Here is a 20,885-nt window from a genome sequence, read left to right as displayed (position 1 = left end):
TTTTGCCTTTTTTATTTAATATAAATGATTGAGCCATTTCTTGTAATGATCTATTAATTTATTCGGTTGCCACGAGCAGGCTTTGGACTGAGTCTGGAAGTTTATTACAGGGACTAACGCATTGTTGGTTCCCACCATTTTCTAAGAATAACAAAAGTCAGTAATAATAAAGTGGATTTTTTTTTCTAGTTATTTTTAGGAGCCGGATAGTGCTTGTGACACATGCAAATTGTCATCATGCGTTTAAGGGAAAGTGGACAGTCCCTGGCTTCTCGTCAGTAGGGTGTTTCTGAGTCATTTACCTCCCACGGGGAAAGTAATCTTAATTAGCTGTCCTTGAGGGAGGAAAAAGGTCAAGACGTATAATATTCAGATGTTCCTGTGACTCGCTTCCCGCCACTAGACTCAAGGCCTTTTTTCCCTACAAATCAATAGTGTGATTCTCACCTGATGAGCAGCTTATTTTTCTTTACTCAGGTACCGGATGACCTTTAGAGTGTAATTATGTGCACATATGTTGTGTCTAAAATGTAAATTTCGTTACCATTCAGTTGATTTCTTACACAGAAGAGTCCTTCAAGAGAAAACTATCTTCTCCCCCAGTGGCACATTAGAGGTCACCTTTGATCTGATAACCAAATCTCATGATCAATGACCAACCTTTGGTTGTGACCGCTCCAGCAGATGCAACACAAGCATGTAGGTCGGCTCAACTACGGCTTTGACTCATCAATAATGCGTAGGATAACGACTAAAGTTGCCGGGTCTGAACAAAGATATTTTTTTATAATAATCAAGCAGTGCCCTGCTCTTAAAAAAAAAAAAATAATAATAACTTTTCATTTTCTCACTGACTGAGAGCTCGTTTCTAAGCTTGCTCTGTCATGCCCAGTCAAGGATGTGCTGCTCACGCGTCTCCCAGTCAGGAAACGACTGAAACTGTTACTGCATCAGCTGTATTTCCAGGTCAGAGGACGCGTGCCAGAAGCCGATGGGCGCTCAGGTCACGTGGCGCCCCCCCCCCCCCCCCCCCCCCCCCCCCCTTAGCTATGCTCAGCGATGTGGGCAGAGTACCAAAACGTCAACGTGCGCGCTCTCCCTCCCCCCCTTTTGAGGGTCAAAACCACAGGACCCGAGGAGCCGGGCGAACCCTGCGGGCCTACCGGGCGTCCGGGGGCCCGCGAACCCGTTTGGGGCGTTTGTTTCCCCCGGCGTCTCGCTCCTCTTGTCACCCACACAGCCTCTCAGATGGAATGTTCCGCGCGAGGCCCGAGGGAGGCAGCGCTCGTGCGTCTCAGAGAGTGACATTTGCGATGTGACAGAGGGGGACACTTGTTGATCATTAGAGCCCAGATGTTAACCCGTCCTCCGAATCGCTCCACCAGCAGCTGCTGGGCGTCCGTCCTCTGCGGTCCAGCTGGCGTGGTTAGAGGCGCCGGCTCATACCGGTAGAGCCCTGTGAGGCACCCAGAGGCAGGAAGAGGGGTTTTGTGTTTGTTTTACGTCGTAGGCGGTGGGCCAGAGGCTTTAGAGATAGGCAGGTGTGTCCCGGATACGACCTGCGGTGGTTCTGTTGATATTACACCGTGCGGTCGGGTGTTCTGTTGTAATAGTTAGCCAGAGCTGGGAGGAGTTCTGGGAGCGGAGCATTACTCATCAGTACGAGCGGCTGGGATAAGAATAAGTGTGAAGGGGGGGGGGGGGGGGGGCGCCCGGTTTCTGTTTTCTCAGGGTTATCAGGGAGCGTCGGGGGGGTTTTTCATTTCTTTTTTACATAGTGTGGCTGAAATGGATTAACTTCAAAATGATGTCTTTTCCCAGATGACAACGTGAAGGCTGGCGTCCACCAAGGCCACCGCTGCACCTTGGGCAGCGCACACACATGATCACATGACTCTGGACATGGACGCGGTCCTGTCAGACTTTGTTCGGTCCACGGGGGCAGAACCGGGTCTGGCAAGAGACCTGCTGGAAGGTAAGAGACTCAACGTGTCCGGCGCCTCGAGACGTGAGGCTGAGGTTATTATACAAGTATTAATAGGTGGGGGGTTTGGGCTTTGATCGGCTGCTGCCTGTTGGGCCGCGCGAGCAGAGGAGAGGAGAGGGAGGAACTGAACAGGAAAAGGAAAGGAGGGGAAAGGAAACAAAGGGAGGGGAGGGGAGGGGAGGCGGCCTGTAACAGTGAGCCCGGCCTGCTGATTTAGAGGCCTGTGTGACGGTTTTACGAGTGCACTCCCCAGGGACGGCTTTGTGCCCATTCAGTGGAACTCATTGAGGAGCAGAGTGCTACTGGCACTTGTATAGCTTACATACAGGGCCACTTTGGGGCGGGGGGGGGGGGGGGGGAGGTAGAAGAGAGAACAGGAGTGAAAAAGTGCACACGGCAACAGAAAGCCGGTTGACGGTCAGTTTAATTGGCTTTCTCGAGACGGGTCAAGTGAGGTTTGTGGTTTTATTTCCACTTTTTATCGCAATTTCAGTCTAAGACCGTTTTTGCATTGAACGCAAGCATCTGGTCAAACTGTGGCAGAAAAATGCTGAACTCTGGAGTAAAATCCAGTTTTGTCTACTTTACAGGAATAAAAGCATGCTCCACACAATCCGACCTCCATTAGGGGATGAAATCCTAGAATGTATTTTTTTTTTTGTCTGTGCGTGTTTATTATGCGGCTGGTGTCTGGTCTGATAAAAGAATTAAAGTGTTGGCTGTCTGTCTATCCCACCCCATTTTTTTTTCTGATTCAGCTTTGGCACGACGCCACAGGGACACTAACAAGACACGGCTCTCAGTGGATGTCCTATTTCAGTATCACGCCTGCTGCTTGTTCCTTTTGGTGTTAGCTCCGTTCTGCAGACCTGCATCAACCAGCTGTGACCCCCAGGTCTGAGTCTGGATGCTGTGACGAGCAGAAATATGACAGCACATCATGTGGTGCTTCCCCCTAGAGGCTGGTTTATGTACTGAGGCATTTTCTGAGGAAGAAAAAGGGTTAAGAAACTAATTTAGGGAGATTTTGTTTAATTAAAGAAATCAGATATTATTAAAGCTTGCTCATAAAGATCTACATCAATTACCCACAAATCCTCCAATGCATCTGGTTTGATTGAAAGTAATTTACTGAAAAGAAAGGAGTTTCGTTAAGCTGCTGTAGATAGTAAACAGACAGAGGTGATGCATGTTCATACTGCCGACAAATTGTTCCTTTTGCTGATGACAGCCATTCATAATGAGGCAGCTGAAACAACATTTTCCATGCCACAGTACCAGTAGACTAATGTAGAAGCATTTAAAGAACATGCATTAGGTGCTGAGTGTAGCTGCACCTTAAGTTGTGTTCCTGGATCGGTGCAGCTCAATAAAGTAGATGCAGTTTTGCATTGATTGTGGAGAGAGGTGGGGGTTCAGTGGTGCCAGGTTTCTTCTTTAGACTGCCCAGAATCGGCAAGTCTGGAAGAAAGGAAGGAGACGGCTTCTTGCAGGTCTCTTACAAAGTGACTCCATTAATGCTTCAACATGCTCGGATTACATGCAGAGTTTTTTGCATTTGTGGGCAGTGATGAGAGTTTGTAGACCGTAGATTGCTGATTTAAAATAAGACTAAGGCCTGACTCAAACGTGGAAGGGATCTCTATTAGAGAGACAGCCCCCAGGGGAGGCAACGTGTGTGTGTGTGTGTGTGTGTGTGTGTGTGTGTGTGTGTGTGTGTGTGTGTGTGTGTGTGTGTGCTCATGGCGTGCATTTCTCACCAGGGCGGGGGGTCCCTCCTGCACATCGAGATATAGCTGTCACTCTGTTTAATGATCTGTCATCAGTGTCTTCAACCTCACCCAACCTCAACGTGAAGTTTATTCTACTCATGCTGCAGCATGTTTTACTCTGCCACTGTTGGCTGTTGTTCCATACGGGCCATGAATCCATGACTGTTGCAGCTTATTATTTAATGTTTGTAAAGAGCTCGGAATTCATAAGATCTTGTTTTTTTCTAAAGACAGTAATTCAAAAATCTGCAGAAAAATATTTGTGTTTCTCCCCCCCCCCGCCCCCCCCCCATTTTTTTCTTTCCATTTCTGCTATTGGTAACATATTTTGATTCAATCACCATGACTTATATTTTCTTTTTAATGTAAACTGCAGCAAAAAACTACATGCATAATATCTGAAATATGAAATAATCATGCACTTTGTATTTTCTCGACATTAGTAGTGTGGATGAGCAATCCATCTGACCTTGTGTTTGTGTCACGCAGGTAAGAATTGGGACCTCGGCGCTGCTCTGAATGATTACGAGGAGCTCAGGCAGGTCCACACTGCCAACCTGCCGCAGGTCTTCAACGAGGGCCGCTACTACAAGCAACCAGAGACACGTGACACGCCCACCCATGTCAGCAGGATCGACAGGCCATGCGCACAGAAGCAGGAGGACAATGCACAAGGCAAGAGGGCTCCCACAACACCACCAGTGACCTTGAGCGAGTTATTTTTTCCTCTTTCTTGACCGACTTCCAACTCATTCCCCCCCCCACCCTCAGAGAAGCGTCTGTCCCGCGGGATCTCCCACGCCAGCTCCGCGATCGTCTCGCTGGCACGGCTGCAGGTGGCCAGTGAGTGTACGAGCGAGCAGTTCCCCCTGGAGATGCCCATCTACACATTCCAGCTACCAGATCTCAGTGTGTACAGCGAGGATTTCAGGAGCTTCATAGAGAGAGACCTGATCGAGCAGTCCACGATGATGGCCCTGGAGCAAGCCGGTGAGTACTACGCCGGCATAATGTAAGACATTCTGGCACGGCGAGTGGGTGCATTTCAGCGCGTTCTGTAGTTCGATTACGCTGCAGTGCAGAAGGCCCGCGAAGCAGTGGCGAAGAGAAAATACCATTGGAGGCTAGCAATGTAGGCGTGTGGTGTGACAGTGAGACTGAGGGAAGGGACACAGAGCAGCAGCATCTGGAAGCAACTAATTAAAAATCACCCAGGAAGTTTCAAAGCTAACTGAGATTTGTTGTCAAAGTTTCAAATATTCAAGCGGATTTTCCCTCACAGGGTCTGCAGAGATTGCAAAGCCTTTCCAATTCAAATTTTTAGAATGGTCATCCAAAAAGAAGATCTGAACAATTACATATATCAACCTTTATATTTCTGTATTTCATTTACAACTGAATAAGAAAGAATTTGTTTAGTATTGTGAAGGCAGTCCAATTAGAAGATCGGATCCCAAGTGATAAGTGAAGGATTTATTGTCATCTAAATGATTTCATCCAAATTATGTTCATCACAAATCTTGCTAAAAAATATGTATCTCTGCAAATAAAAATATGCTTAATTAATTAATAACAACCAGATTAGTGTTAGCCTCTCTTCATGGGCTAACCAGTATGTCATTCTTTTATATAACATCAATAAACATACTGGGATGTAATATTAATCCAGGTTTCAAGAAAACCGACTTCATATCTGACACGTAAAAAAAAAGGGAGAAATGCAAAACATCTGCGTTTTGATCCCGTCCACGCCGAGGGGTGAATCATTCAGAGCTTCTTCTGTGTTTACTGTTGTTGAATAAATGATGCAGTCAGATCACCCGAGGCGGCCCGCAGTAAAGCAGCGCGCCGAGCCCGTGGCTGTGAAGCAGCCGTCCCTCCCTCGGGGGACACTGGCAGGGCGGTGATGGAGCAGGAACTAGAGACACTGTAAAAGTCAGGCTGAGGGAGAACATACTCACAGTGGGGGTTTGAGCCTGTGTGCAAAGCGTAAGGCGTTTGCTAAACATTGCCGTGCAAGTTCAGCTAGTTAAGAAAATGAGGGTAATTCTCATTGGGCCATCGTCGGTACCCACCAGAGCCAGAGGACATTTAGTCTACACTTCTTTTGAGTAGCAAGGGGGCAAAAACGGACAAAAGTAGTAATTAAAAAGCTTCCCACAAAATGGTCAATTACATATGTCCTGTGTCTAAAATAATGTAATCAGGATATAAACTACACTCAAAATGACACATTATAAATAAATACATTTAATAAATCAATCAAAAAGAATGTGGTACATATGGACCTGATAGTGATTTATTTATTTTATTGCTCATAATACAAAATACAGTACATATATATAGTCACCCGTGGAATTAACATCTTTTTGGGAATTGCCTTTCCCAAAATGTATAACCTTTTCTTATGTCCTGACACTTTTTTTTAAAGATCCAGATAAAGATTTACATTTTAATTTGAGTAAACTAAGCAAACACTGTCTTATTTTAGGTTATCTGGCCAGGGAGAGCAGATGGAAATTATCCCCGCATAATAAATGACTAAATAACTAAATAAAGTGGATTGAAACAAAATGTGTTTGCGCCCTTCTGTTTCTCAGTCCCTGGTGTTATAATATATATGTATATATATGTGGTGCGTGTGTGCAGGTCGTCTGAACTGGTGGTCCACCATGTGCATTAGCTGTAAGAAGCTGCTTCCTCTGGCCACCACAGGGGACGGGAACTGCCTTCTGCATGCTGCCTCTCTAGGTGAGCCACTCGTGTACACTAGAGGATATCCGACACATAATATTACCATGTCATCCATAACGACTGTGCAAGACGGTCGCTATTAACAGTGCTGCGTCACGGCGGCTGGATCCAGACGAGGGAGGGAGAAACAACAATTGGACGAACAAAGGAAGCTAGGGAGGGAGATAACTTAACTCGTGTGATGCAGGAAACTGCCAGCCGCAGGGTTCAGTGGGTTGACGGGTTATTCGGGTCCGTGACGAAGGAGATTGTTTGACTGCACAGTCTGAGAACTGCTGGAGCTGTCGTTGTTAGCGACACCAGAGCTAATGCAATTTACACTGGCAGTGGGACAACAAAGGGCCTTCGATTACACAGTCTGGTGCAATGGCGGTGTCATTGTTTTATGTCCTCAATCTCAACAAGCAGTAACGCTGTCTTGCATCTGTGTCGATCAGGGATGTGGGGCTTCCATGACAGAGACCTGATGCTGAGGAAATCCCTGTATACCATGATGAAGAGCGGAGCGGAGAGAGACGCTCTGAAGAGGAGGTGGAGGTGGCAGCAAACCCAACAGAACAAGGAGGTTGGAAGAGTAAATGCATCAGATCCACTTTCACGAATGATGCATTAACAAATCCATAACAGCGAGCGGAGGGATGAGCTCTGTTATTAAGTGCTGATTTGAGCTACCTTGCAGGGTCGCACGTTTGGATTTTTTGCTACCAAGAAAATACCAATGAAACCAAGGGTGCATTAGTAGCAGAATACCGTCAAATCCTGTGCACGTCCTCTCCCTTCCCTTGATGTTCCTGGATTAAAGTATTTGCCGATCTATTAGAAAAATGGTGTCACCAAAGATAGCTCCGCCAAAGAAGTAGTCCAGGTGCTCATATTAAAGTGGCCCACTGATCTGAGACGCATCCCATGTAAACGCCCGGAGTCCTGGTTTGTTGCCTGTCATCCACCGATTACCCACAATCCCCGTCTGCTTCTTTCATCAGACCATCCATTAACAGCAAATACATGACGACACGAGTAGATGCATAACGCCTCTGGGAGAACACAATGTAGGTGAACTGTGAACAATGGCGATGGTCTGGCTGAGCATGTCTCTCTGTGTTTGTGTTGGTGCAGTCGGGGCTGGTGTACACCGAGGACGAGTGGGAGAGGGAGTGGAACGAGCTGCTGAAGTTGGCCTCCAGCGAGCCTCGCACGCACCTCAGCAAAAACGGCCACGCGAGCGGAGGGTAAGCCGCCGCCGCCGCCACTCCTTTGGGTACGCAGCCGCGGCGTAAGATGGAGAACGAAACGCCTCGTGCGCTTGAGTCACCGCAGGAGACCCACGATTAGAGCAGGAGTGACCTCCTCCTCACTGAGATGAGCGCGCCGTGGCAATGACTCCCACCCGTACCGTTGTTCTTTTTTTAATTGACTGCTTGATTTAATAACTCGAGGCTGTGGTGTGAGACTGTGCCATCTACTGGCTGCCATCGGTATTCATCATTCGTCCCCCCCACACGCCCCCCTTCCCACCCCCACCTTTTGCGTAAACAAGTGTGGGTTTATCATAAGCTACTGAGGCAGTTTTGAAACTAAATGTAGTTTCCTCCTCCTACGCACAGAAACCCGGTGGTTTGCCTCTTGTTTCCACTCTCGCTGAAATTATTGCACACGCTTGCTGTTATGTAGACGGTAGGCATCGCAGCTCTATTTTGGAAAGAGAAAAAACAACAGTGATTGAAATGAAAAACTCACCAAGGCTTCTGCTGTTTATATATATATATATATATATAAAATTGGCTTTCAGACAGGTTGTGGTAGTCTGTGGAAAATACGGTTTAAAAATGTAAAAGATTAAAAAACCCTGTAAGAAAGCAGGCAAAGACTATTGTGTTGATAGCGTGAGAGCAGCGTCTGTAAACAGTTGAATAACTGTGTGTAATCAGCCGTCCTCGCCCAGGATCAAAGCCCTCCATCACTGAAAACATCTACTCCTTCTCTCTGGTGGGTTTTAACCTGCCAGAGTTACACTCTATCACCGTAATCAGCTCAGGGACGTTTGATTGTCCTGGTGCGAGACGAGCCCCTAAATAGGCTGAGTGGGATTCTCCTATTAAGAGGCTCTTTATTAGAGTGAATTTGTGCTGCGTGGCTGACAACTTAATTGTTGCACATGCTCTGGATCCCTGGTGGTCGCACGCCCGATAGCTCTGCGCTCGGCTTTTTCTCTCTCTGCCTCAAGCCTCCCTCCCTCCCTCTTTATCTCTCATTTCCGAACATATGGATCTTTTGTACAAGTCGGTTTGAGGTGGCCAGAGGACAAAACGGATCGGGTCGGATTGCGCAGGCTCAGGACATTTACTGTTTTAGCAAATCCCGAGTCAGGAAATTGTCAAAGTATCCCATGATCCCACTGTGTTACATGGTTGTCGTTTTTTTTTCTTCTTCTCTCGACAGGGTGGATAACTCCGAGGATCCGGTCTACGAGAGTCTGGAGGAGTTCCACGTGTTTGTGCTGGCCCACGTGTTACGCAGGCCCATCGTGGTGGTGGCGGACACGATGCTCAGAGACTCGGGGGGAGAAGGTAGGCTGCACCGCATCCCTGCCGCTGATCTTCCACAACGCCGCTGGATGTAGCGGATGGAGTGCTGACGCCAGATGTTGTGTTCCAGCGTTCGCTCCCATCCCGTTTGGAGGGCTCTATCTGCCTCTGGAGGTTCCCCCCAGCCGCTGTCACTGCTCCCCTCTGGTCCTGGCCTACGACCAAGCTCACTTCTCCGCCTTGGTGTCCATGGAGCAGAGAGACCAGCAGCGAGAGCAAGGTACGCAACTGTGCGTCGTCACGAAAAGAAAAGAAAAAAAACACACACACACACACTCGCTGTCTGACGATGTGTGATATAAAAGACCTTTTCTTGACCTCCTGCTTCTTGTCCGGCAGTGTCGTCCCACTGCAATGTGCATTAGTTGGGCAGTCTCTTGACCTTAAGTGGCTCGATCGCAGGAATGAGGGCGAGTGGTCTGCCCGAAGGTGAATAATGTATGAGGCGGCAGTTTAATTACCTGTGATCCATTATTAAAGCAGGCCGGCTGACAGCAAGGAAGCAGGGAGGGGCCCGCCAGGGATGGGGAGCGGGCAGCAGGCCACTTCTTCTGACGCACCCATCAAATCGCTCAAACTGTGCGGTGTCGTTTGTCTGCATTTCTCTCTCACCGGGGTCACTGTTTGAGTTTAGGTTGTTCACGGGGGGGGGGGGGGTCCGTGGTGTGTCGCTGCCTTAGGACACGTTGATTGTGTGTGTTGTGTCGAACTTCCCGTTTGGTCGGAGTGAGTGTTCTCGTCTTGTTGTTCTCCCACTCCGGATGTGTTGCTCATTCTCGAGGCCTGAGCAATCTTCACATGGAGTTCCTTTTTAATTGACAAATAGAGAGGATCTCCTTGACAACCAGTCTGAGTAGTCACGGCACTTGTCTTTATCCGACTCAGTGGGCGGAACTCACTCGTCTCTTGCGTGGGCTGCCGGCCAACTCCGTCCCTCTGGCTCTTTCTCTCCCTCCTTCTCCCCCCTCGAACGCTTATGCAAACTGTTTCTTCCTTCCTGTCTTCCTCCTCCTCTTGTGCTTTTTTCTGAGCGTGTGAGTTTCCTGTTCTCTGCGTTTTAAACACCAACCTGGTTATTAAGTCTGAGCACAACCACTGCAGGCTGGCAGACAGACATGATTACTAACCTGCAGGCCGTGCCCTCAAGTCATTGTCTTTAATCCCAGCAGCACATCAAAGGCGCCCCCCCCCCCCACGGCACTTAACTACTCCGCTCTTCCACCTTCGTTTGGGTGTTTTCCATGTGGCTGATAGGGTTCTCCTTTTGTCCACCAGATGGTGCATACGTCCAAATAACCGGCCGTAGCTAGATCACCACAGCATTGCGTGACAGTACTTTTTCACTCTGGTACACTGTGTCCTGTGATAGGATCAGAGTGCGTTTGGTCTGCAGTCTGAAAACATTTGCACGCCTGGCTTGGTGCATTTGTATTTTATGTAGTGAATCGTATTTGACCGCAATGATACAAAGCTGGGCTCATCCTGGCATATTTTCCTCTGTTATGTGCGTAAGAGGTAATGTATGATAAGTGTGTCTTTCTGAATTTTAAGAAACGCTTATATTGCTGAACGAATAGCAGACAGACAGGCAGAGGGTCAGACAGACGGGCAGACCTAATCTTCCAATGCCAATTAGGACAGAGGAGCACCGGCGGGCCCCTAAGCCCAAACTCCACCACCACATATGGGCGGGGTCCCCGTGCCGATGGGCCTACACGAACCGATCCTCCCTGCTTACAGTGTGTGGACGTCTCAGGTGGAACCTTTGGTCTCAGTTTCCCTCCGGCACAGCGAATAGCGCCCAAGAGGCGGTCGGCCCCCTCGGGTGTGTTCAGGTGCCAGAGGCTGGGTTGCAATCCTGGCTCTTTCTTCAGCCGTCGGTAGGGATGGTTACAACCAAGCCCCCCCCCCATGACATACCGTGCTACTGACCCTTTCGCGGCCCGCTTGAGTGGCTGCTACGTTGATGGTGGAGAAAGAAAACCAAAGAGAGAGGTGTGTAAAGTCAGATCTTTTTAAAACGTTATTTTATTTCCTTCGCCTCCTCCATGGACCATCCTTACAGCACAGTCGAGTGTTTTTCTCAATAAGGTGGTCAGGTGAACCCCGGAGCTTTCTACGTGTTTTCTCTCCTCCTGCTGGTCACCTGCTGTGTGATGATGACTGGGCTCTTCAGTAGACGCCGCCGCCGAATGTCTTTTATCAGCTTGTTTGTGCGCCGGTGGTTAAACTGTGAAAGAAGTGGAACTGGACCTCTGAAAAACTGCGGAGCTATTTCGAGGTACGGTCGCTGAGCCAAAACACTGCCAGGTTTTCTTTGGCCTCCATCATCAACCCCCTAACACCCATTTCAATGCAGTAAATGGCCGTCTTTTACACAAAGACCACCTACATAACCATGCAGGTCTGCCCAGGTTCTACTTCTCTATCTATCAAAGACACCCAGTGTATTTCTCCTCGTGCAGCTGGTGCAAATCAATGAGGCTGTCGGAATTTTTTTTTGATGCATTTGTATGTTACTTCAAATAGTTTTGTTAAAAGCAGTGGCAGAAAGAAGCTCAGAATGCAGAACTGAATGCAGCGTAGTCTGCTGACCTGGGTCCTTTAAATCTGCAGCTTTGCAGGGTGACCAAAGTCAAGGATTCTTTTTTGCATTTTCCAGTACAGATTGTTCTTGAACTGAAAAACAGAGGAAACATTGGCCCAGTGTCCCTGCTGTGAATAGAAGCTTGCAATGGGCGAGTTTTTCCACTCAAGGGTTTCAAAGAGGAGAGAGAATCCTCTCTCTTTCTGCTCTCAAGACACAAGGCAGGATGTGCTCGCACATGTTCATTTAGAGTAACTAAAAAAAAAAAAGCAATCAAACCACTTAAGCACATGCTAAGAAAGCTTTTCCACCTCAATTCCAACAGCTGTTTCCTCACAGGTCACACCTAAGCCCCCCCACCCCCCAAGAAACATAGATGAAAACTGAGCAAGGCGATGCAGGCTGGCAGCTATGTTGCTGAGCACACAGCTCGCATACCGCGCGGGGCTACGATGATGTCATCCATGCGTAAGCCATGGGAATCGGTCATTCAAGGACAACAAAACAAGGCTGCCGACAGGGATAGTAAATACGTTTCAGCACGCTTTAGGCCCCCGGAGCTCAATTGGCAACGTCGAATCTTAAAATCTGGACCGTGCCCAGGCGGGAACTACAACAACAGCACACACAGCACTTTGGAATGGCGTGAAAGGAGGACAGCTGCATGGTGGGAGCCAGGACGCCACCTCACAAACCTCCGCTGCCTGCTGCATGACCCTCAGTGGGAACTGAGTGGGAGCAGGTTAACTGCTTTTCTGTCTGTGTGTTTTTAATTATGTCTAAATTCTTCTGGGTAGGAGCCTTCTAGGAAAGACCTTCCTTTGAGAAAATCCCTCTCTTTTTTGCCGCTGCTAAGCCACTGCTCTCGTTGGCGTTTCTCTCTGGGGGCTTCAGCCATTAGTCATGCTTTTTTGTTGGAAGGTGTGCAATGCGTTGTGTGCAATTCACATGTATGGTGCAAAGCCAGCAGTGAGATTTTTATAACATGAGTAGTAGTTTATGCTGCTATTAGTGATGTATTTACTCAGCTGTTGAAGTGTGTTTGCTTAGCAACAAATAGCAGACCATGTTTGCAGTGTTAAATGTGCTGGCTTTGCGCGTCATCCCTTTGCATGTACAAACACTATTTTGACACATGAGCATGATTTTAAGTGTCCTTTATATGCATAGGCACTCAGGAAGAGACACGAGAGAGCACAACGTGTCTGTCTGCATGAAGCTTGCAGAGCGGAGCAGCTCATTGGAGGCAGTGGAGGAATTGATAAGGCAGGGAGGAGGCTGCATCTTCCATCTGGGGCTGACAGTGAAGGCTGGAATGTCCTCTGCCTGAACAGCCTGCCTCTCTCTGCTGTCATGTGGACAACAGCCCCCACACCAGGCCGCCTGAGGAGAGCGGTGGCCCCTGCTAGTCCTCCTCACACTCTTGTTTTGAAAGGCAGCCATGCACTCGGACACATACACGCCCGCACTGTTCTCATAATACGAGCACACCGCCCACGAGAGGAAGCTCGGGTGGGTGTCTGTTTTATGTGTTTTGTCCAGTGATTAATGTTTTAAAAAAAACACCTTTCTGCTTGTAAGAAGCTGAACACATCAGCAGGGAATGAATGAAATGATTTAGCGCTCTCATTCTCTTTTTTCTGTACTCCAGTGGCTGATTGAGCTCCATTACTAAACTAGATCATCATGTACATTTTCTAAAAAACTGCAGTTACTAAGTTCAATATAAATCCTCATGCCAGACTGCCACTATACCAAATCCTTTACTTTAGCTGGCGGATGGTTTCAGTTTGTCACAATCTGGCTCCTTATTTTTGTAGCTTTGACCGTCACTCCGCCTCCTAATGATAAAACTCTAGTCCTCAAAGTATCTGCAGATGTCGGAGTCATCTCTTAAAAGGAAAACACACAAGGAAGGAACCAAGGAAAATGGACATGGACAAATTCATGCAGATGAGAAAACTAAAATCAATGGTAAAATGATTACCCATCCATCACAATACGGCCTGACTTCCAACTTTGACCTGACCAACGCTCTTGTGACTACGCTGTTGTTGAAATGCTTTTTTGCCCAGTCCCTTTAGACTGGAGCAGTGTTGCCATGTTCCCGGACCTCAGTGTTATCTCTACAGAGTGCAGCGTTACCATTACTGAGAGTAAAGTTGCCCATGAAAATAAAACCGCTTTCAAAGCTGTCTGAACGAATGGTCAACCAATCAGCCGCATCATTTCATCAGTGGACGGAGTTTTCATTGTCTGATGCCCTGAAGACATCTTATCCCTGTTTGTTTAAAGTTTGGGTTTAAAAAAAGAAGAAAATCCAACCTTGAATTGAAAACACACTGTTTTGGAGCTTTTGATTGTATTGATATGATTCCAGAGCCAGAATAGCTCCAACCCACGTAGTCATTTTCTTTTTAGTCACGTCCTCATGGGAAAAAGTACACGGAGTGGTCACACTTGACCAGAGATGCCACTACAGTATACTTTAGCCCATGCGGACAGGCCTCTGAGATAGTTAACATGGCATTATTCTAGTTCTATTTGTGAGAGAAGGGCTGGCGTGGGACGTCGACTGGTTGTAAAGCCAGACCAAACTAACCTTCCGATAATCTCCTCTCTTCCAGCTGTTATCCCCCTGACCGACTCGGAGCACAAGCTGCTGGCACTCCATTTCGCCGTGGACCCCGGCAGGGACTGGGAGTGGGGGAGGGACGACAATGATAATACCATGCTAGCCAAGTAAGTCCCGCTGAGCCTATGGCAGCTTGTTGATGCTTCTCAACAAAGCACACAGTGACTGCCACGAAGGTCCCGCCAAGATGGAAAAAGTGCAGGCTAAGGCGATCGTTAGTCAACCCGCAGGGCTGTACGTAACTCTCTAATTATGGTCTCTGAGCTCAGGTGACGTTAAAAAGGGGGAGAACAAATGGGTGAGGCACGTCAGTCGTCCATAAGGGTTTTCCAAGGAATGGCTTCACTAAAGCGGCAACACTCTCTCTGCCTTCACCAACGTCGAGTTTATGTTCCACATTCCTGTCCGTCAAGGGGTCCGCTTATCATTTAAAGGAACAGTTCACCTCAAAATAAAAAATGCATATTGGTTCTCCCCTCAGTTCAGATTGTTTTGCTGCGAGTTGTCTACTTTTTTTTTGGATGGCGCCAAAGAGATTTTGGCCTTCTCTTGACTATATTGGGACTGGATGTCCCTCAGCTTGCAGCGCTCAAAGAGAAACTACAGCAGTGTATAACAGATAATCCACGGACCTCGTTTCATGTAGGATCTATTTTCTGTCAACCAAACTGCACCTGCCAAGCGTATTTCCTTATTTGGGAAGGATATAATAGATCCTGCAAGCTCAGCTAGCACCACTGAGCTAGCTAATGTTACAGCTCAGTCGAGCAGTACGCTATTAAATGTCACATCTCGTCCGTGAGCAGATGAACGCTTCTTTCTGCCCCCCCCCCCCCCCCCCCCGGTTTGCGGCCTTAGCTGGCTGAATTATCTTGAGTTTGTTTCATGTTACTGGAACGAGCTCTTTATATTAGTTTTCTATGTTCCTGAAAATGTCATACTTTAATATACTAAATATGTGCCATCGGGTTCTGGTAGAAAAAAATCTCAAATGTCGAGTGTGTTATGTCACTGCTTGTTGTTCATTGTTGTCCACAGTCTCATCTTGTCTCTTGAAGCCAAACTCAACCTGCTGCACAACTACATGAATGTAACGTGGATCCGAATTCCATCGGAAACAAGGGTAACTCTTTCTCACACGTGTTTGTGGTTCGTCACGGGTAATTTAGCCCTGGGGAGACTTCAGATTCCAGATGTTCCTGAAACCACATACAGTTCAATCAATCAGATTCATTTACTGTCAGAATGCAATAACCCTAGGAATTCATCTGTTCGTTCTGGCTACAAATCACCGAAAATCAGACAACAAAAGTCATTTTTTATATCTTTTGGGGAATTTGTCTGGAATCGATTGGAAGTCCCTGAGACCTCATGGCTGGGTTCTGTGTTTTACTCATTACTGTTTGCTCTTGTGTGTGTGTGTGTGTGTGTGTATTCCTATGCAGGCTCCCCTAGCTCAGCCAGAGTCTCCCACAGCCTCTGCAGGTGAGGACGTCCAGTCTCTAGCCGAGTCCATGGACTCTGACCGCGAGTCTGTCGGCAGCAACTCCAACGTCAACAACGGCAAGGCCAGCAAGGAGAAGGACAAAGACAAGCAGCGCAAGGACAAAGACAAGAGCCGGGCCGATTCTGTGGCCAACAAACTAGGTAGCTTCAGCAAAACCTTGGGAATCAAGCTGAAGAAGAACATGGGAGGTCTGGGTGGCCTCGTGCACGGGAAAATGAACAAATCTAACTCTGGCTCAGGTCGCGGTGGGGAGAACGGAGGGGAAAAGACAAAGAAAAAGGAGTCGAAGACAACCAAAGGGAACAAGGAGGAGTCGGGCCAGTCGGCCAGCTCCACTTCCTCTGAGAAGACCACCAGTCCCTCCCCCACAGACCGAGACGGACCCCCCAGCTCCTCCCCGCCGGGGAGACAGGAGAGTGCCGCGCGCGATAAGACCCTGGAAAACTGGAAATACAGCACCGACGTCAAGCTCAGCCTCAACATCCTGCGCGCCGCCATGCAGGGGGAGCGCAAGTTCATTTTTGCAGGCCTCCTGCTCACCAGCCATCGACACCAGTTCCACGAGGAGATGATCAGCTTCTACCTGACCAACGCCCAGGAGCGCTTCAGTCAGGAGCAGGAGCAGAAGAGGAAGGAGGCCGAGAAGAAGCCGCCCGCCGCCACCGAGGCGGCGGGCGCCAAGAAGCCCGAGCATGAGAGTGTCTTCCAGAGGGAGAGGTCGGACAGCTCGCCGCCGCCGCCGCCGGAGAGCTGCTCTCCAGCCCTCCCTCGCCACGGCCACGCCCACAACCACAGCTCCCAGCCGCCGCTGGCCCTCAAGATGCAGGGCAGGACCAGTCCCAGCCCCGCAGCCCCCCTCGTCTCCGTCCCGGTCATTCCACTCACCCCGCCAACAGCCTCGCATCACGTCCCCCACCCAGCCCCAGCGCCTGCGCCTTACTCCTCCCCCAGCATCGGTGCTAAGAGACCCGGCCCCGTTCCCGTGTCGGCCCACTACAGCCATACGCCTCCCATCCAGCGGCACAGCGTGATTCACTTACAAGATGTCAACATGCAATCCTCCATCTTCCAGGACGACCCGTACAAACCCGTGGTGGGGACCCTAAAGACATGCGCCACCTACCCCCAGCAGAACCGCACACTCTCGTCCCAGAGCTACAGCCCGGCGCGTCTGTCCGGGGTCCGCACTGTTAACGCCATAGAGACCCTGTCCTACAACATGCCCGGCGAACACAAGTCCCACACCTACACCAACGGGTTCAACGCGGGAGACATTCAGGACTGCTTGGAGTTCGCCGACGAGGACAACTCGTCCCACACGTGGCTCAACCAAGAGAAAACCAAAGGGCGGGGCGCCGGGAGCCCCCTGTACTGCTTTCAGCAGCAGCAGCAGCAGCGCCGCTGCAAGAGGGAGAACTGCTCCTTCTACGGCAGGCCGGAGACGGACTACTACTGCTCCTACTGCTACAGGGAGGAGGTGAAGCGCAGGGAGCGGGAGAGCAAAGTGCAGAGGCCCGCGTAGCCATCACGGCCCCTTCGTCTGCACTCGGCATTTAGAGAAGACACCACGGCAAAACATTTTCCTGTTTTGTTGAAGAATGCCCTTGTGTCCCTGTCACCCCTCACTTGTTAGTAAGGATTAACACTTTATGATGAGGGAAGCAGAAGTTGAAACAGTGAACAGCTTTGGCCAGAAATTGTGCTATTTAGTTGTTGTTTTTTTTGTCATTGAAGTTAGTCTTTTACTTGTTTTAGAGTAAAAGTCATCTCTCTGTGATGTAACTTTCTGTATGCGAGGGAAAGTTCTTTATTTTTTAAAGTACAAAAAGATTTGCATCTCATCGGGAGGGAACATTTTAGCTCTTTTAATCAGTTTGAATGCAATACCTCTGCTTGGTTCTTCAAAACTTTGTAGTTGTTTTGCAATCAAAAGAAACTCAATGGGAGATTAATATTAGACTAAAGCAATAAATTGGTGATTTTTGCTACACACTCTCCCAGTTTTGTCTATGCACCAATAATATAGTTACTGTAGGTTTACTGTGTCTTGTAAATTGTAAAGGATTGTCACGGTGTGCTTTTGTAAAGAAATTTGAACTACAGGAATTAAAATGTGTAAGCATTATAGATTGTAATGTTGGATTAGGGTGAAAATGTAAAACTATCTAATTTCTTAAGTGTAACTTTGTTCTTGCCACAGTACAAGGGTTTCCTGTGTCAGAATTTGACTCCAGATATTGTGTAAGATATAATTTCACGTTTGTACCCGAAGTCGACCTCCTTAAGACCACAAGCACTGCCAACCTGGCTTCCGTTAAAAAAAAAGCTTACAATTCAAATTTTTCAAAATGCTTTCCTTGGAAAGACACCGGACAATGTGCAGAGGATAAACTGCCTCTAAAATATGCAGCGTTTGTGGTGTGTTTCTCTGAATCAACTACTCTATTCGGTTAATGTGTTAGATGAGAGGCGTAGAATGATGCGTATTTGTCTAAAGTGTGATTACGTGTCTCTTCCCCCCTCTACACAAACAACCCCGCGTGCAGTCATGCTATCAGCACTACGCGGTGACCTGCAGTATATAAGATGTGTCACCGGCCCAGTGTGAGATTGTCTGTTCTTCTTCCATTTCTAGAGGCCGTTTAAAAGAAGCACCTGCTGCTAAGAGCAGCTCAAGCCTTTGTGATCATCAGTGCTTTAACCAATCAGTGGGTTTGTAAAACCCCCGGGCCTCCAAGTGCTTTCTGCTCATTCGACATGACTACTGTAAAGACGCAGTGTTTGTGTTGCTGTTCGTTCCGGTGATGCTTGGATAATGTACCATGCTGTCCTTACCCAAGTGTGTCCTGGCCAAGGATGTCCACTGCTCCCTGGGGTTGCTTCTGTCTCTCTCCTGTACACACTGCAGTGTTGCTCCTCTTTGTTTATATGTGACAAGTTCATGGACTCTCACCATGTTAGGACTGTAAGATATGATTTTGTATTCCTTTAAGAGTTTTACACTACTTTAAATTATTCATTTGCACATTAGGTACAGATGTAAATATGAAGAAAAAAAATAGTTTATTGTTACAAACATGGTGTGTCTGCGTCATTTTTGTTTTTTTTTCCTCATGGAGGTTTTCATCAGGAAATTGAAAGATTAGACATTTTACCTTTAGGCTGAGGATTTTTTTAAATCGATATTCAATCAAGTCACAATGGGAATCACGATGTTTCTCTCGACCACATACGACGCAATACACTTTTGTTATATACTTGTGTTCATCCTCTTTTCTTTTTGCTTTGTGAGTCCTAAACAGACAATAACTATAAATTGATTAGGTTGCCAGAACTATAAACTGAATATGGTTATGTTTTTTTATACAGTCACACTGTTACCTGGAAATGTTAATTGGCACTACTAGAATTCAGCAGCATCCATGATGTGGTTGGACTCGTGAGAGACAGTTTAAAAAAACAGAAAACAGATTAAAATATAGAGGTTTATTTGTTGCAGATGTTGGTTAAGCTCTAAACAGACTGAATTCAACCATTTATATTATAAAAGCCGAATGGCTGGTCATTAAACTCCATCCCCCAACTTTAAAGAGTTTAAAGTCCCCAAGCTGAAGCTGAGATAACCCTGGTGACATCACCAGGATTAATTTCTTAGACTTGACAAAGCTTCTCCAGAGCCTCGGGACACATACAACTACAAAGTGCTTCCATGGAACTGCTCTTCATGTGTAAAATCAGTGCAATGCCCTTTAAGAGGCTATTGACTTTCTAGATTATGACACTTTTAATGATTCTTTGAAAGAATCTACATTAATGGGAAAAGGTCAATACTCTGGGTTTTTGAATGAGCCAAACCAAACGGAATGAGGGGAGAACCTCCACCAAGGTTCTTCTGATGGGACTTCGTTGTGTTTCTTGGGAGTGAACGGTAGCACTCCAGACCTGGAGCTCAAACTCTGCTTTTTACTCTGCAGAGAGTCTACTGTTATTAGAGTGGACGCCACGCAGGAAGAGAGGCTTTTGAAAAGTGCCTTTATGTGGGATCCTTTATGGTTCAATTTAGTGATGGTTTGCAGCACGTGTGCAAATGTCACACATCAAAGAAGAGTGGCGTATAATGACTCTGAGGAAAGAGATGGTTCATTATTTATTTACCTTTGTAGATATGTATGGATGAATTTAATTACGGCTCAATTAAATCCTCACAGAGCGAGAAAAGCAGCTTGAGAAAATAACAGAGTCAGAGGGGATTCATTCTAGCACCTTAAAACCTGGGACCAAAGACTTCCAGTCACATGAGTCATCGTTGGATGTGCACAAGCAGTCATGCTTCAGTTAATATACAGTATTTTGGGTTGTTTTTGTACATTTCTAGCTGGCAGCATGGCTCAGTCAGTCAATCACCATTGAATATATCGTCATATTATTTGGTACAGACATTTATGGTCCCCAAAGGATGTATTAGAAGTGTTCTGCACCCTCGGATTGTAAAAAATGAGGAGAGAAATAGTGAGGTGTAGAGTAACTATACGTTTTGGAATAGAAACAAATCAACCCCTCCCACTCGCTCAAAGAATTCCCAAATGCATGTGAGCTGATGAGGGTTTAAAACCAAAATGATTTCAATTTAAAAAAAAGTATAACTAGCCCTTGCTTCTTCTAGAAGCTGGAGTAAGAGTGAGGAGACTGTTGCCTAGTGGGCAGCAGCTTGAATGTGTGGGATGAATTGCATACCTCTGACTGAGATTAAGTCTCGTGACTACTGTGACTATAATATTATTACGCAGCCGCTAGAAACAACGATGTGGTTTCGGCTCAAGACTGTTTCCACGTGCTTCAGGTCACATGTGTGGACTGCGGCTGCTAATAATATGTTTTTAGGTTTTAAAGATGAAGTCACACAATGGCCCATGAGGGGTCCTCTCTCCTCCCGGCTACGTGTGCCCAGCTCATGAATCCTGCGTCCTCCATAACAAGCACTGAATGCGACCGATTGCATTGTCTTCTTTCTTAGATTCCCCTTTCTCAGAATTCCCTTTGAATTTGCATGAGGAATCC

The 20,885-nt window shown here is 47.4% G+C and overlaps 1 protein-coding gene across 2 annotated transcripts in view; it reads left to right on the top strand.

Annotated features, from left to right (window-relative positions):
* otud7a (OTU deubiquitinase 7A) overlaps positions 1-17,637 on the top strand; it is a 29,118-nt gene extending 11,481 nt beyond the window's left edge. The window contains exons 3-13 of one of the 2 annotated variants that reach the window (XM_062563052.1): positions 1,822-1,975; positions 4,249-4,434; positions 4,531-4,749; positions 6,409-6,510; positions 6,951-7,078; positions 7,630-7,742; positions 8,953-9,080; positions 9,169-9,318; positions 14,313-14,427; positions 15,359-15,443; positions 15,766-17,637. In XM_062563052.1, the coding sequence (XP_062419036.1) occupies positions 1,891-1,975; positions 4,249-4,434; positions 4,531-4,749; positions 6,409-6,510; positions 6,951-7,078; positions 7,630-7,742; positions 8,953-9,080; positions 9,169-9,318; positions 14,313-14,427; positions 15,359-15,443; positions 15,766-17,349 (2,895 nt within the window). In that variant the 5' untranslated portion in view covers positions 1,822-1,890 and the 3' untranslated portion in view covers positions 17,350-17,637. Of the gene's footprint in view, positions 1-1,821; positions 1,976-4,248; positions 4,435-4,530; positions 4,750-6,408; positions 6,511-6,950; positions 7,088-7,629; positions 7,743-8,952; positions 9,081-9,168; positions 9,319-14,312; positions 14,428-15,358; positions 15,444-15,765 lie in introns of both variants that reach the window. The other variant, XM_037452029.2, reaches the window with a different exon arrangement.
* The last annotated feature ends 3,248 nt before the right edge of the window (positions 17,638-20,885 follow it).

The sequence above is a fragment of the Pungitius pungitius genome, chromosome 6, assembly GCF_949316345.1.
Source record: "Pungitius pungitius chromosome 6, fPunPun2.1, whole genome shotgun sequence".
NCBI classification, from domain to species: domain Eukaryota; kingdom Metazoa; phylum Chordata; class Actinopteri; order Perciformes; family Gasterosteidae; genus Pungitius; species Pungitius pungitius.
This window is presented reverse-complemented; position numbering and strand designations above follow the sequence as displayed.